Source organism: Crotalus tigris, unplaced genomic scaffold, assembly GCF_016545835.1.
Source record: "Crotalus tigris isolate CLP2741 ecotype Arizona unplaced genomic scaffold, ASM1654583v1 scf7180000018432.44079421565:4894166, whole genome shotgun sequence".
Lineage (NCBI taxonomy): Eukaryota > Metazoa > Chordata > Lepidosauria > Squamata > Viperidae > Crotalus > Crotalus tigris.
In genome coordinates, this window is record NW_024096999.1 from 1,503,160 (window position 1) to 1,520,028 (window position 16,869).

Here is a 16,869-nt window from a genome sequence, read left to right on the forward strand (position 1 = left end):
GAACCCTGAAGCTCAGCACCACTTTGATTCAGTGCTAAGTAAAACAGATGCCTGTGACACTCTTGAATTAATGCCCTGGAAACGTCACCTTAAATCACTAACGGAAATGATATATGCATCACTTGCCATAGCTATAGAAAAAGATGACTATTAATTTAAATCTCTTCTCCCTTTCTGTTAACAACTCGCCAAACAACCATGATCAGGATTTCTGCCAAGGTTGCATGTAAGCACATTTATCTGACCAACTCACTGGCCAAGCGTTTTCTTTTTCTCTCTTTCTTCTTTCTTTCTTTCTTTCTTTCTTTCTTTCTTTCTTTCTTTCTTTCTTTCTTTCTTTCTTTCTCTTCCTTCTCTTTCTTTCCTCCCTCCTTTCCTTTCCCTTTTTCTTTCTCTCCTTTTCTTTCTTTCTTTCTTTCTTTCTCTTTCTTTCTTTCTCTGTCTCTTTCCTTCCTTCTTTCTTTCTCTCCTCTCTCCTTCCTCCTTCCCTCTCTCCTTCCTTTTTCTTTCTATCTTTCTCTTTCCTCCCTCCTTCCCTCTCTCCCTCTTTCTTTCTTTCTTTCTCTTTCTTTCTTTCTCTCCTCCCTCCTTCCTCTTCACTCTCTCCTTCCTCTCTTTCTTTCTTTCTTTCTTTCTTTCTTTCTTTCTTTCTTTCTTTCTTTCTTTTTTTCTTCTCTCTCTCTCTCCTCCCTCCCTCCCTTTTCTCCGTTTAGGGGTGACTCGCCATATCAAGTATTTAAATAAATAAACACACCCAATAGATATTTACCACTGTGATTTAAAAAACCTGACAAGTTCTAACAAATCCAGGAGCGCACACATTTTGTATTTTGTTTCGTTTTAATCCAACATCTAATGCACCTTTCTGCCTCTCCTCTGTCTCCAGCCCCATGTGAGCATGTCTTCTATGGATGCCATTAAAACTTAAATCTATTCCAGCTCTCCTTATGGGTCATTGATTCTATATGTGCCATGGTTCTTGTTTAAAGGCTTCCCTTTGGTCAGAGAGGAGAGAGAGTATCTTGAGCCAGATGGACTACTTCACACTTCATTTATCAAACCCAATAGTCTAGACCCCGCCACCTAAGCTTGCTCCTTGCAGTTAAACTTCCATACAATTTGGTAATAATTTTCATTATCGGACCGTGACCTTAAAGCCAACAACTCAGCTCTTTTTCTCCTGGCTGTGTTTTGCTTTTGCACGGCTGATTTGAAATTCACAGTCATCGGCTTTCAGTTTTCTGACTCTCTTAGAGTTAAGAGATGGAGAAGCTGCCTTTACTTTTTGGAAGAACAAGATGACCCCTGGCAGACAGAGGTCAAGAAGAGGTCAGTTTGAAGAGCTCAAGAAACTCTTTTAACAGCTATAACAATCTGTCCATCAGACGCTATCTGGTAGAATAAATAAACCACAGCTTTTAGGAACCTACTCTCCATATTAATCCAGTTTTGACCACCACATTATAAAAAAAAAGATGCTGAGACTCTGGAAAGAGTGCAGAGAACAGCAACAAAGATGATTAGGCGGCTGGAAGACTAAAACATATGAAGAACGGTTGCTGGCATTGGGTATGTCTAGTCTAATGAAATGAAGGACGAGGGACGGACATGATAGCAGTGTTCCAATATTTGGGGGGCTGCCACAAAGAAAAGGGAGTCAACCAACTCTCCAAGGCACCTGAAGGCAGGACAAGAAGCAACAGATGGAAACTAAACAAACAGAGAATCAACTTAGAACTAAGGAAAATTTTCCTGACAAAACAATTAATCAGTGGAAGGAAGGACTTGTCTCCAGAAGTTGTGGATGCTCCATCTTTTTTTTTTTTTTTTTTTAAAGCATTCCTAATATCAGGAGCTCTCCAAGGTCCTGGCTGTACTTAATTTACTTGGATCTCAAATGCCAGATATTCATAACCCGATCGAAACAGCAAACCCATAGTTAGGGTATCTGGCAAAATTACTATTCTGAATTCCCCTTGATAACTATAAAGATTCAGACTCCCTCCCTCCCTTCCTTCTCTTCCTTCCCTCTTTCTTTCTTTCTTTCTTTCTTTCTTTCTTTCTTTCTTTCTTTCTTTCTTTCTTTCTTTCTTTCTTTCTTCCTTCCTTCCTTCCTTCTTTCCTTTTTTCTTTTCTCTTTTCTTTTCTCATCTATTTGCTTTGTTTTTCTTAAAAGTTGCCTTCCCCATAACCTGCTTTCTCTAATGTGCAGGATAAGGTCATTAAATTTACCAGTATTTAACTTCCAGACTAGGAAGGGAAGGGAGGAAGAATGAAACAAAACTCTATTATCTCATCTAGCTGATCCCTTGATAGCTTGCTAAAAGTAAAATACTATAACCTACAGCCTGGCCTTTGACAAGTGCTAATTATTTCCCCTCAAAGCACATTTTTCTCATGTAATTCCAAAGTACACAGTAGGCTGATCTCTAAAACTCATGAGGGCTCCTCCAAAGAGGCACTGGGTGTTTTATAACTTTCACCACTGTGTGTGTGTGTGTGTGTGTTAGCACTGGAGCTTACCAACATCTCTCCAGAATTACAGGGGAATTGGGTATGATTAGTCTAGTGAAAAGTAGGACTAGGGGTGACGTGATAGCAGTGTTCTAATATTTGACAGGCGGCCACAAAGTAGAGGGGGATCAAGCTATTCTCCAAAGCACCAGAAAGCAGGATAAGAAACAATGGATGGAAACGAATCAAGGAGAGGAGCAACCTAGAACTAAGGACACATTTCCTGACAGTGAGAACAACAACAATAATAAACCAGTAATAAACCAATAAACTTGTCTTCAGAAGTTCTGGGTGCTCCAACACTGGAGGCTTTTAAAGAGACTAGACAGTCATTTGTCTGAAATGGTGTAGAGTTTCCTGCCTATAGAAGAGGAGACTAGACTAGAAGACCTCCAAAGTCCCTTCTAACTCTGTTATTATGTTATAAATCACAACAGATTATTTACTAGGAGAATACTACGAATGGCAGCTCTTTAGGACAGTTCTTCCAGAGACAAAAACCTTGAATAAAGCCAAGGGGAGGAGGAACCTATTGCAGTTATTTAATACTCTGGAGGCACCGACTTTTGAAGGCTTTCAAGGTAGCAGCTCTTGAAATGTTCTTTTAAGTGTTTAAGTTTAATGAGGCCCTGTGCTTTGTCTGCTGTTTTTTCCCTCCTTCTTCAACCTTTTCCTTCCTCTCTTCTCCACCCTGATGCCTGCAAAATACTTAACATTTTTTGTCCTAGAGGCTCAATTATGCCACTTGGTTCCAGCTTGGGAATAAATTGATAGCTTTAGGGAGAAAAAAAAAAACCCAACAACTATTGAAACTACAATCGTTCAAAGACGGTTGTCATTCCCCTCCATTCAAAGAAAATCCATATTTATTGCATATTTGCTCTACTAAACTGATCTATTCAATAGGTTAACCTTTGCTAGGTTCCTAGTTTTTTTTTTTTCCTCTTTGTTTTTCAAGACACGCACTCTCACAGTTTATAAATATTTAGCTGCGTGTCTCAATTCCTACCTGGGCAAGCTCTAAATGTCTGAACGTTGCCTCCCAAGTACAGGTAGTTCTTGCGACTACTTGAGCCCAGAATTTATGCTGTTAAGTGAGACATTTGTTAAGTGACCCGGTTGCTAAGTGAATCTGGCTTCCCCAATGACTTTGCTTGTCAGAAGATCACAAAAAGTCATCATATAACCCTGGGACCACAGCAACGGTCGTAAGTACGAGTCAGTTGCCAAGTGTCTGAATTTTGATCAACGATCATGGGGAGGCTACAAAGGTGGTCACTGTGAAAAATGCTCACAGGTCAGTTTTTTCAGTCTGTCAGTGTCCTTACCAACCCCTGGTTCCCACAGAAGACTAGTGGTCGACGTCAAGGTGGCTGGAAAACGGAACGGTCTGACCAGCGTTTATTTACAGCAAAACAAAGTCAGCGCTGGGAGTGATCTTTTCCCAGTGCCTTACATGCAGTCCGTCCCCTCAGCTCCACCCCCCCATCCAGCTAGCCAGCATCCGGTGAGTAACTTGAAAAGCAGCAACACAGGCCCCTGGCTCTCCTCTCCGGTCTGCTGTTCAATCCTTGCTGCCGGGTGTTGTTCCTGCTCCGCTCAGCTGTTTGGCGGTTTCGTAGGGCAGATAGGATCGTCTCCAGCTTCTCCCCGGTGTCATCCCTGCCACCAGCCTCTGCCGGGGTTTCCTGTGCTGAACAGTTTTGTCTGGCGGCTGACTGAGGGTCCTCCTAAACCAGTGGTTCTCAACCTGTGGGTCGCGACCCCATTTGGGGTCGAACGACCATTTCACGGGGGTCGCCAAACAACGCAGTCCGCCATTTTTTCCCCCTTTTCCTTAGCTGTGCTACTCCCTTTTATTCTATCGGCTTTTGAAAGCCAATAGAATAGACTCTCTTGAATAGAGTCTAATTCTATTGGCTTTCAAAAGCCAATAGGAATTGTCCAGGGCTGTCTCTGCCCTGCTGAGCCTGCCAAAAGCCCCAGTCTGCAAACGGTGCTGCAAGGGGAACAGTCTGCAGAGCTTCCCTCCCTGTTGAGCAACTAAAAAGTAAGTAAAAGAGGGCCGGGGGTGGGAGATGGGAGGCCGGCGGGTGCAGGGAGGGTTGCTGGCGCGTGTGGGGCCCGGCAGGTGCCTTACCTGCCTTGGGCTGGGCCAGCTGGTGGCCCAGCCGGTGGTCGCCCTGTGCCGCCGCTGCCACGGCCGCCCGGGAGTGTCCAGGCCTGCCTGCCGCCATCCCTTGCTGGCTATGCCTCAGCCGGCACAGGGGGCGGTACCGCGCATGCGCGCCGTGCCGCGCATGCGCGCCGCGTGCTTATGACCAGGGTCGCCGGTATAAAAAGGTTGAGAACCACTGTCCTAAACGTTCGGCGTTGTTACCGTCAGCTGTTCGGCATCGTCGCTGGCTTCCTGGCTTCCCCAGGTATCGTTGTCTCCCTCCTCCCTCCCGTTAATGTTGAACCCGCGGGGCTTGACACAGTAACTTTGAATGGTCACTAAATGAACTGTTGTAAAGTGGAGGACCGCCTGTATTCCCCAGGCAGCACAGCCAGTCGAGAAGATTACTTCTGTCTAAAGACAGGTAAATCGTTTTTCTATCCCAAAGGTGCTTTTCAAAAGTCAACTGGACTTTCTGGAGTTTTTTTTTTTCCTTCTTTTTCCTCGAAAACGTTTCGCTTCTCATCCAAGAAGCTCCTTCGGTTTTGAGACAACTGGAATTGCCGCAAGAATATCGTCTTTCCTGTGTTTGTGTATACATGCTGGGTCTGTGTCGGTGGGCCAGTTTACATAATTGCTACCGAGATGCAGGTAGATCCATCATGCCGAAATGATGTGTCATAACTGATAGCTTCAATTAATTCTTGAAGGATCCGGAGACAATTGAACATTATGCACGGCGCTAAAATGGGCCGTGGGGCCCCGGACAGATCTTGCTAAAGCTGAATGTTTTGGTATATTACAGATTGTGAAGACTTTTGCCCATAAGAGATGTTAGCGATAGGATTTGGGTTAATTCTACTTCTGCTTGCTTCTATGCAAAGCTTGGAGATGGAAAGTGACTGTCTGATATGTACTTGTGTTGTTGCAAACAACGGCACCCGAGGGAGCCCAGGGACAACCCAAACACTACTCAAACGACAAGGAAAGGTGCACAAAGAGGACCTTTGTAGGTAACTCCTTAGCGAGCTGTTTTTCTCCCATCCCATCATGGGATTCCAGGTGTGTCTCTTAAGCTGAGTCCTTTAACAGAAATTATCAAGTGTCCTGGTGGCTTATTTCATTCAAATCACTAAAACAAATGAGGTTAACGTGTAAATACTTGAATAGTTAATTCAGCATTGGGGCTTCTCATATACTACTTATTATTGGGCCATTGATAAGTAAGTAAAGTAAGTAAGTAAGTAGGGAAAGACGGAGGGAGGGAGGGAGGGAGACAGGCAGGCAAGAAGGAAGGAAGGAAGGAAGGAAGGAAGGAAGGAAGGAAGGAAGGAAGGAAGGAAGGAAGGAAGGAAAAGAGAGAGAGAGAGGGAGGGAGGGAGGGAGGAAGGAAGGTAGGTAGGTAGGTAAGTCATTAAAGTAAGATGCAATTGGAGGATAAAACAACCCAGGACTATTCAAATGAAAATTAAACAGATCTCTTTGTTAGTTCCCTTTTTAGATTCTAAAGTGGGATGTTCTCAAAACTGAGAAAATCTAGAAAATATATATATGAACACTTTAATTATTAAAGAAACACAGTACAGAAGCTGCTGGGAAGGGCCTTACTTTTTCTTCCATGCCATTTTCATGTCTTTTAAAAAATAATACTAATAATGGACCTCCTGTGCTTCTCCCTTAATACCCCTTTCTCACCTCAGGAGCCATTCCTGACGCAGCCCTTGACGCTGGATCAGGAGGGGGAGAAGACAGCTGATTTTTTCATTTCTTTGTTCCTCCATCTGTTCTTCTTCTCCTCCTCGTAATTCACAGAGCAGTAGACTTGTCTGGGGGGGGGGGAGGAGAGGAGGAATTGGGGAGGGGTTGGCAGCAGAGAAAAACACGCCATAAACGTTATAAAACAAATAAATAAGAAACAAAGCATAAAATTAATTAAACAGACCATAAGCAAATAGGGATAGTAAATCAATGCCCCTTTTTTATTACAGTTCTATGGCCTGGAAATCAATACAGTAAATGACAGGTCAAAAACGAGACCACCTCAGTTTGGTATTTAATCAAAGTACATGAAAATCTTAAGGTGAAAATCTTAAAGCATCATCAAGTTGGTATTGGGAATCCGGATTTCATTTTCATCAGGGGCAGTTATTTGGTTTTTCTGATAAATACAAAAAAACAAAACAAAAAAAAAAACTAACCCAACAGATGGAATAGTTGTAATGAATTTTCCTACAGATACATCTTCAGTCTCACACTATTCTTTCTCATATACTACTTATTAGTGGGGAAAGGGACGGACAGAGAGAGGGAGGGAGGAAGGAAACAATGAAAAAGGGAGGGAGGGAGGAAATAAAGTAAAAGGAAGGAAGGAAATAGAGAGGAAGGAAGGAGTGAAAAAAGGAGGGATGGAGGAAGAAAATAAATTAAAAGGAAGGAAGGAGAAGGAAGGAAGGAACTAGAGTAAAAGGAAGGAAGAAAACAGAGGAAGGAAGGAAGGAAGGAAGGAAGAAAGAAAGGTAGGAGTAAAAAAGGGAGGGAGGAAATAAAGTAAAGGAAGGGAGAAGGAAGGAAGGTACTAGGAAGGAAGGAAGGAAGGTAGGAATAAAAAAGGGAGGGAGGAAATAAAGTAAAGGAAGGAAGAAGGAAGGAACTAGGAAGGAAGGAAGGAAGGAAGGAAGGAAGGAAGGAAGGAAGGAAGGAAGGAAGGAAGGAAGGAAGGAAGGAAGAAAGATAGATCAAGGTAAGATGCAATGAGAGGATAAACCTTTTCTAGCATAAGGTTTATAACATTAACTATTCCGCCCAACCGTACTAATGCGGAGAAAGTGCAAATGTATAAATGAGGTGTTGCTTACATTGCAAATGTGCTTTACATGATTAAGTAAACCATGACTTAAGTGTGATGAGGTCAGAACTGCAACCTAAGTGAATACAAAATAACAGAGCTTCCAACCGCTCAATTCTCATTCCAAACCTGGCTTAGCCAAAAGGTTAGAAGGTGATAAAAAAATGTCCCCGACAGTGTGAGGCCAAGAGTTCAAGAAATGTGGTCAAAGATATTATCAACCTGGAAAGCCATTTCCTCAAACCTACACTGGGTTGTTGTTTCTTTTAAAAAAAAATTCTTTATTTTATAAAGAAGAACTGATCAATCAAAAGCTTGAGTTGTACGCTCCATCTCTCTAAATAAATATATAATGGTTATTCGGGTTTTCTACATACAAACACCCGCGAAAACCTCAGAAAACATATATATATATATATTCGGAAGATGTTCTTTTGAACAAGAGCCTTCTTATCAAAGAAAGGTCAACTCTGGGATTTTTCATTCATTTAATGATCTTTGATGACAGAGGATTGTCCACAGAAACTCTGTTTCACCCAATGTTGAGTGAAGCCTTCAGCTTGGGTCCAGGATCTGCCTCTTTTCCTTACCAAGGCATGTCTAGGACCTGAGGTCACTTGAACAAACAAACAAGGCATGTAGGTCTGTTTTATCTCATCGGTCACTCAATGGAGAAATTTTTGGGAGGCTGCTAATGTTTAGGATATGTTGAAGGCTATCTTCCTCCACTCCCTCCCCTGCTGAAAACACATCCTGAATGGGCCCAGCGAGAAAGATAACAAACCACAACATCAATAACTCTGTTCCACAAAGAGATTCTAGACTGTTGGCACGGCTGCCCAGGCTTGTGGACCTTCCCTTAAAGTGCTGCAGTGATTTAGGAATTTTTCCCCGCTCCTGGAACCGAACTGACAAAAGGCTGTTCTGCTGTGCTTTTAGCACTTAATTTTGTCAACAAATAAGGTTTTCATCGGGAGATCTACTGTACTTCCCAGCTTTTCCAAAGAGATTAACAAGGATCAGTTCTTAAGCTCTTGCTAAGCCCTTCTCACTTTAAGGGAAAGAGGCTGAGGACCAAAATAAATAGCCAAGGATGGAGGGAACTTGCAGCAAAGTCTCCCTCTTTCAACTCCTGCTAATTATCCAATTTATAATAGATTTTTGGGTTGTATTGGTAAGCGTGGGAACAGGGAACTCCTTGACAAGACTTGGAGCCAGAAAAAAATCAGGAATGAATATGGAATCCAAGCAATATAAACACTGGGTAGACTTCACTCACATTGCAGTTCTCAACTTATAACCAAGTGCTGTTCCAGGTTACAACAGCACTGAAAATCTGACTTACGACCGGTCCTCAAATGTATAACTACTTCAGCATCCCCACGGTTAAGTAATCAAAGTTTGGGCGCTTGTCAATGGGAATGTATTTATGATGGCTGAAGCATCCTGGGGTCTTGTTGTCTGCTGGATTCCAACAAGCAAAGTCAATGGGGCACGCTAGCTTCACTTAACAACCATGTGACTCATTGAACTACTGCAGTGATTTGCTTAACAATTGCAGCAAAAAGGGTTGTAAAATCAGGATGGATCCCTTAACAGCTGCTTTGCTTAGCAATAGCACTTAGATTTATATACCACTTCACAGTGTTTTACAGCCATCCCTAAGCGGTTTACAGAATCAGCCTGTTGCCCCCAGAATCTGGGCCCTCATTTTACCTCAGAAGGATGGAAAGCTGAGTCAACCTTGAGCCAGTCAAGATTGAAGGGCACGGAATGGAAATTCTGGTTTTAAGATATCCCACCTGTCCTTTGGACCCTACTTTTTTATATTATTATTGCACCAGGCTCAACATCAACAATTTCATTCCACAACTGCCATGGAAATTTGGCTTTTTTTTAAAAAAGTTTTCTTTCCTTGCCCCTCAGGGGCTGCTAAAAAATGGCTGCCTGCTTGTGGACCGAAGGGAAAGGATGAAGGAGAGAAGCGAGGGAGGAGGAAAAGGGAGGGAAGGCCGTTGTGGTTTATGGAAGCCAGCTGTTGCAACACGGGTGCCAGCAACATCTGATAGACGCTTCTTTCTGCCTGCCTTCACTTCCCCACTGTTAGCCCAGCGCAGGTATAACTAACATGTCAGACTTCAGTGCTTCGAAGAGCACTCAGCGGATTTGCTGAGATGACGAATAGCCGAAGACGGGGCCAACCATATGCAACACAGAACGCATCAAGTAATTCATACTTCGGTGTACAATCGTCCCGGCCCCTGTTGTTCTAAGGAACGGGAAAGAGCTAGGGTAGCACAGACCCGGTGTCTTGCTCTTGACAGCCCATTAAGAGATCTCCAAACACCTACTCGTGTTTCTCTGAAAATAAGACCGGGTCTATATTAATTTTTGCTCCAAAAGACGCACTATGCTTATTTTACGGTTAGGGCTTATATTCGGAGAAATATGATAGTACATTCATCCATCTGGCTGACGATCTTAAGAGGGGCTTATTTTGGGGGTAGGGCTTAGAGTATGAGAGCCCTGAAAAATCATGCTAGGGCAAGGGTCCCCAACCCCTGGTCCGTGGACTGGTACTGGGCCATAGCACGCCATCAACCGGTCTGCACACACAAGCAAAGCCCCATCCGCGGGGTGCAGACAGTATAGAAAACCACGCACTCTCCGGTCCGTGGAAAAACCTTTTTCCACGGAACCGGTCCCTGGTGCCCAAAAGGTTGAGGGCCTCTGTGCTAGGGCTTATTTTCCAGTTGGGTCTTATTTTCGTGGAAACACGGTACTTGAAAACATACCACTGGCTTCTCAAGAGCAGCCCAATAAAACAGAAGCCACGGCTTTCCCACGACGCTTAAATCCTTCACCTACAGTCCATTAACCACTGCTGCTAGGAAGAAAAGGGGGGAAAAAAGCAGCTTTCTTACGATAGGAAATGGGATGTGACTTTTCTAGCCTCTCCCTATATAACCAAAGCCTTGTTTTGACCTTTGCAGATTTACAAAATTGTTGCTTTCGGTCCCTGCCCTCACAACCCTTGTTCTTCTTCTCCTCGACCTGCAATTTTCCAAGTTCCTTGCTGCGCTGAGCTTTGTGGATGACTTTAAAACTCAGCATAATCTACCTCAGCTAGCTCGGCCTACGCAGTCAATACAAAGACGAGAGAGAGACTCAGGGGAACTCTGGGGTGAGAGATTATTATTAAGCATTTTTTCCTCCCTTTCTGGAGTCGGAGAAATCCCTGCAAAGGCAACAAAGCCTGCTTTTAAAATACCCAGGAAGCAGACAAAAATAAAAGGAAGGACAGGGATGGAATGAAAAATAGGAAGGTCAATATTTCCATCCGGCAGTCAAGGGAATATATGGCTCAGCTTTGTTAGAGAAATAAGAAATACTTATTTTAAGGGTGGTTTTCTCCTAGATTTATTCTCAGGATTGACAGTTGTTCGGCTGTCCTTGAGGGAAAATACTTTTCTAATCTCTCATTCCGGATCAGGTTCACATTAGGTGTGATTTAAAGCAAAGGAATAGAAATTCTGTACAGGAACGGAAGAAGGGTTAAAAAAAAAAAAGGCAGGATGGTAAGCTGACCAGGGGATTGAACCCTTTTCTACTAAACTTGCTTTCTCTATAAACTTGTCTATGTATTGAACTTGTCATAATGCTGACTCTCTCTCAACGGTTTACAGCCAATTAAGGTACCGTATATGCCGGCGTACAAGGCAACCCGGCGTATAAGACGACCCCGTCTTTGTCGCCGAGTCACATTCCTAGAACGTCGTCTTATACGCCGGAAACTACCAGTATTTCTGGCGTATAAGACGACTCGGCATATAAGACGACCCCCGTCTTTGGCGCTGATTTTAACGCTTGCGGAAGTCACCTTATACGCCGGCATTTACGGTACCTTTATGGCAGGGAATCCCAAATCCCATTTTCAAAAGGTGGGACCTGCCATTGCCAATGAACGATGACCCAACCAAAAGAAGGAATCTACACAAATGGGAAAATCCATAAATATTTTAGAACTAGTTTGCCATTGCTTGCTCCTTGGGGCGGAGAGTGAGATACGGGCCCAAGGTGATCCATCTGGCTTTCATGCCTAGGGCGGGACTAGAACTCACTGTCTCCTGGTGATTGGCCCAAAGACATCCCGCTGCCTTTCATGGCTGAGGTGGGACTAGAACTCACCGTCTCCTGGTGATTGGCCCAAAGACATCCCGCTGCCTTTCATGGCTGAGGTGGGACTAGAACTCACTGTCTCCTGGTGATTGGCCCAAATCATCTAGCTGGCTTTCATGTCTAAGGTGGAACTAGAACTTCCCATCTCCTGGCAATTGGCCCCATCACATCACCCAGCTTGCTTTTACGTCTGAGGTGGGACTAGAACTCACAGTCTCCCAGTTTCGAGCTTGGTGTCTTGACCACTATCCCCAACTGACTCCCCAGTTCATGAAACTACATGACCGTGACTTAAGTGGGGAGGAAGAACTGAGAAAGAGAAATTAAACAAAGATGCAGAACACTGATTTTTTTTCCCCCTCTAAATTTGCTAAGTCCTCTAAAAGCAGAAAGGCACACAGAGGAAGCTAGGCACCCGAAAAGTTCACGCCTGCAAATATATCTGCAATTCATTAAAGGGAGGTGAAGAAAGATAAAAGATTTTGTTGTTGTCGTTGTTCTCCTGATTAATGCCACTTTGGGGAAAAGGTGGTGGAGAGGAAACGCCATCAGCTTAATAGGCTTCTGGCATGAATCCTTACTGAAGTGTAACTTGCCGTTTTCAGAGCCGTGTTCTGCTTTGATAAGCATATATTATTGCCTCATCTCCCAGAGATAATAGGCTTCCTTCGCCATTCTGTGGATGCAGTATTTATACCTTTAACGTACACAGAGGAACGATTGCAAAATGCAGCAGTCTCCATATCAATTCGGAGGGCGTCTCCTTCAGCCGGGCTTGCTAAGCCTGAACGAGGATGTCAAGCAGGAGAGACACCTTGAATGCATTGCAACGTTCCTGAAACAAACCGCCTCAACTCTATTTTCATATTTATACTGTTAAATAAGCAAGGATGTGTGTATGTGTGTGTGTGTGTGTGTCTGTCTGTCTCTCTGTCTGTGTGAACATGTATCTGTCTCTCTGTGCATCTGTATGTGTATTTGTAAGTGTGTCTGTTTGTGTGTGTGTTTCTGTGCATGTCTGTATGTATCTATGAGTGGGTGTGTGTATCTATCGCTATGTATTGTGTACACACACACACACACACACACACACATATACCGTGTTTTCCCCAAAATAAGACCGGGTCATATTAATTTTTGCTTAATTTGCTTAATTTTGTACTAAATGCATCCGTCTGGCTGATGACCTTAATTGGGGCTTATTTTGGGGGTGGAGCTTATATTACGAGCATCCTGAAAAATCATGCTAGGGCTTATTTTCCAGTTGGGTCTTATTTGGGGGAAAACACTGAATACACATATAAACACACATACACATGCACACACACACACACACACATATATATACATACATACATACATACAGACAGACAGACAGACAGACACACATATCATCATCATCATCATCATCATCATCATCATCATTTTAGCCACCTGGTTTAGAGGAGCATTAGACCTGCTTCCCAGATGTTAAAGGAAAGTGTGGATGACCTTGGGGGAGGAAGGAAAGTGAGGCTGCCTAGGAAATTATCAGAGAAGAGAAGCAGGGGCCCTCAGTTGCTTAATGGTTAGAGGAAAAAATTTAGGAAGGACCCATCCTAGTTGACCATATGGTTAAAAGTGCCACTGGGAAATTTGTACCTTCAGACTTCCAAGATTCTGTTAATGTAGCCTTCTCATAAAATAGACTTAGCTCATCTAATCATGTTTCCTGTCTGTTTTACCCAGGAGGGATGACATTAGCTCCATGGCCATCCAATTTTATCCAGGCATAGGGCTGGATTAGCCTCCTCTCCTTATGTCAACATCTGCATTTGCAATATAGAGACAGTAACAAAAACCCATCAAGTTTAGACAAAAGTATTTTATGGATTTCAACCAGTCTATGATCAGCCTAGAATTCTCATTTGAGGTACAAATGACCAGGCTCAGAGTATCACACTTTGGACACATTATGTGAAGACCTAGCTCTCTAGAGAAATCTGGAATGTTAAAAAGAGGAAAGAAAAGAGAAGAAAATGAAGATCAACAGCAAAGTGGACTCGGTTGCAGAGATGATGAAGCATCATGGAGAGATCTGAAAAGTACAGGTCAGGGATGGACCATTACGAAGAAAATCTATAAATGTGGTCATCAGAAGTTGAAAATGACTGGATGGCACATAATTAATCAAAAAATATCTCAAGACCATATAACATGAAATGCCTCGGAGAGGTCTAAAGCAGTGTTTCTCAACCTTCACAACTTGGAGATGTGTGGACTTCAACTCCCAGAATTCCCCAGCCTACTGAGGAATTCTGGGCAATGAAGTCCACACATCTTCCAGTTACCAAGGTTGAGAAACACTGGTTTAAAGTATTAGTTATTTGCTGGAACTGGTTACTTTTTAGAATTGCTGACATAAGCACATCTCACCATGGAGAAAAATTGAGTGGGTGCCAGAAGCAGCAAAAGCTTGATGCTTTCCTGGTTATCCAGAAGAAGAATCCCAAATTACCAAGGGAAGTTTATGGATTCCAACAAACTGGTACAAATCTCAGTTTGGAAGTGGGTTTGCTAAGCCCACGCAAGAGGATCAATTCCTCTGCATTAATATCTCCTGAAGAAAATATATTTATGTCTTCCGTGAAGTATTTAGATAGGGCTTCTTGTATCAAAGTGAGGGCCACAATGCAGCTCTACCAGTGATGGAGATCTGGAAAATCTACCATGGCTTCTCAACATCACAACAGAAATGGCCAACTGCAGTAATTTATGGATGATGTCAGCCTTTCAACAGCATGTTCCTTCTACTTGTTCTTGCTAGACCATAATGTTAGCACTCTTCTCCATCAACATTTCTGTTGGATGGTGCATCTGGTTGAAAGAAGAAAGAAAGAAAGAAAGAAAGAAAGAAAGAAAGAAAGAAAGAAAGAAAGAAAGAAAGAAAGAAAGAAAGAAAGAAAGAAAGAAAAGAGTAAGGTCAGTAAAATATCTTCCAGGTCAAAAGATCAACCATGGGATACAAAGACACTTTCCCTAGCAAATCAATCAACTTGCCACAGAGCATGCAAGACCAATGCTCATCAACTTTAGGACAGAGACAAAAAAATATACTCTCTTTTGTCCCTTTTTTAACACAATAAGTTATTTAAAGCTTGTGAACACTCCCGCCTTGCATCCTGCCAGCATCCCTCTTTGGATACAAATGAATAAAAATAAAAGGTCCCAATTTATATGGTCGCCATGCCATAGGGTTAAGCATGTGACCTTAAAATATGGTACACTTTATGTTTGGGCATAAAAAGGCCCTCAACAATCTAAACAAGAATTACTGCTGTTAGAGAAGAAGAAGAAAAAAAAGACAATTAAAAACCATCCAGGATGTTTGCTGAACAGTTGTTGGGAGTTTTCATCCCATCTGACCTCTAGAAAGCAGGATGGGTATGAACCCCGCAAAACACCTTCGACATTTTCAGCTTTTATTAAGAAAACCAAAACAAGAGGAATAGAAGGGATGACGCGTGCCTCTTCGTTTTCTCATAAAATTGGCTTTGCTATATATTGCAAATATCACCCACCTGATTTCTTTTTTTTTTTTCACCTTGATACAGTTCTTCCTCAACTTGTGGGAAATGACAAGGGGGAGGGGGAAGATGGCAAGGAAATGTCGCAAAGAAAAGGCAAGGCCATTGATTTGACAGGGTTGTGAAGGCGAATAAGATGGGTATGAAAGACGCCCACTTTGAAATCTATTGACAAAGGGGAGCTGCACAAGAGAAGAATCTATTGGGGAAATTCTGGGAAGCTTTGCATGCTTAACAGGAAAGATGCTAAGAGCCAGTTTGGTCTAGTGATTAAGGCATCAGGCTACAAACTGGGAGACTGTGAGTTCTAGTCCAGCTTTAGGTATGAAAGCTGGCTAGGCGACTTTGGACCAATCACCAGGATACTGTGAATTCTAGTCCTGTCTTAAGACATGAAAGCTGACTGGCTGACTTTAGGTGAATCAACAGGAGATGGTGAGTTCTAGTCTCAGTCATGAAAGCCAGCTGGGTGACTTTGGACCAATCACCAGGATACTGTGAATTCTAGTCCTGTCTTAAGGCATGAAAGCTGACTGGCTGACTTTAGGTGAATCAACAGGAGATGGTGAGTTCTAGTCTCAGTCATGAAAGCCAGCTGGGTGACTTTGAGCCAATCACTAGGATACTGTGAGTTCTAGTCCTGTCTTAAGGCATGAAAGCTGACTGGCTGACTTTGGTGAACCAACAGCAGATGGTGAGTTCTAGTCTCAGCCATGAAAGCCAGTTGGGTGACTTTAAGCCAATCACCAGGAGACTGTGAGTTCTAGTCCCACCTTAACCATATAAGCCAGCTGGGTGACTTTGGGCCAATTACTCTCTCAGCCCAACCCACCTCACAGGGTTGTCGTTATGGGAAAAATAGGAGGAGGAGGACGGTGTGTTGAATAGATTTGCCACCTTGTGTTCTTTGTAAAAATAATAAAAGCGGGAAACAAACAAACAAACAAACATAAAATCCCAGCAACGATGTGACTCAGCACAACTTTCCTTCCTTGCTTGCTTCTCTTTTTTAGGGGACCTCAAAATTTATAGGAAACTCTAGCAGAAGATCTGAGGAACAAGCAGCACCAAAAGATACCATCAACTCTTCCCAAACCCAACGTCTCTTGCCTGTCTGATTCTCCACGGCCCGCTTGACTCATTGTAATGCCTTCATAAGTGAAAAGTGTTCATGGGAAGCTTTTTGGGGAGAAAAAAAACACCCTGCTCCTTGGGGAACGAATGCAATAAAAGAAAAGTTTGTTTCTGCCACGTGGGCTTACCACTGGACTTCGGAAAAAAATGAAAGAATGAAAAAAAAAAAAAAAAGCACCCCACTCTCTTTGGGGCTTTTGTGAAACTGATACTTCCTCCTCTGTTCCTACAGGAAGAAGCGAAGCTGTGGATAAACAGAACAAAAGAAGAAAAAAAAAGAAAGCAGCAGCAAAAGAAAGAAAAGCCATGCATAATAAATATTAGAATGGAAGTTTTGCTCATCCAACTAAGATTCAAACTATATTCTAATCTCCTGAGCCACCTTGCTTTGATGTGAGCCAAAAGAGAAAGCGTGTGTATTTTGTAAGATTTACAGCCACCCAGTGGAAATGGTCTCAGATTTCACTCCCCCC

At 42.9% G+C, this 16,869-nt stretch overlaps 1 protein-coding gene across 7 annotated transcripts in view; it reads right to left on the reverse strand.

Annotated features, from left to right (window-relative positions):
• The window catches only part of FTO (FTO alpha-ketoglutarate dependent dioxygenase), a 211,034-nt gene that overhangs the window by 112,925 nt on the left and 81,240 nt on the right, over positions 1-16,869 (reverse strand). For all 7 annotated transcript variants that reach the window (XM_039352395.1, XM_039352394.1, XM_039352391.1 and 4 more), the window contains exon 8: positions 6,368-6,498. In XM_039352395.1, the coding sequence (XP_039208329.1) occupies positions 6,368-6,498 (131 nt within the window). The remainder of the gene's footprint in view (positions 1-6,367; positions 6,499-16,869) is intronic.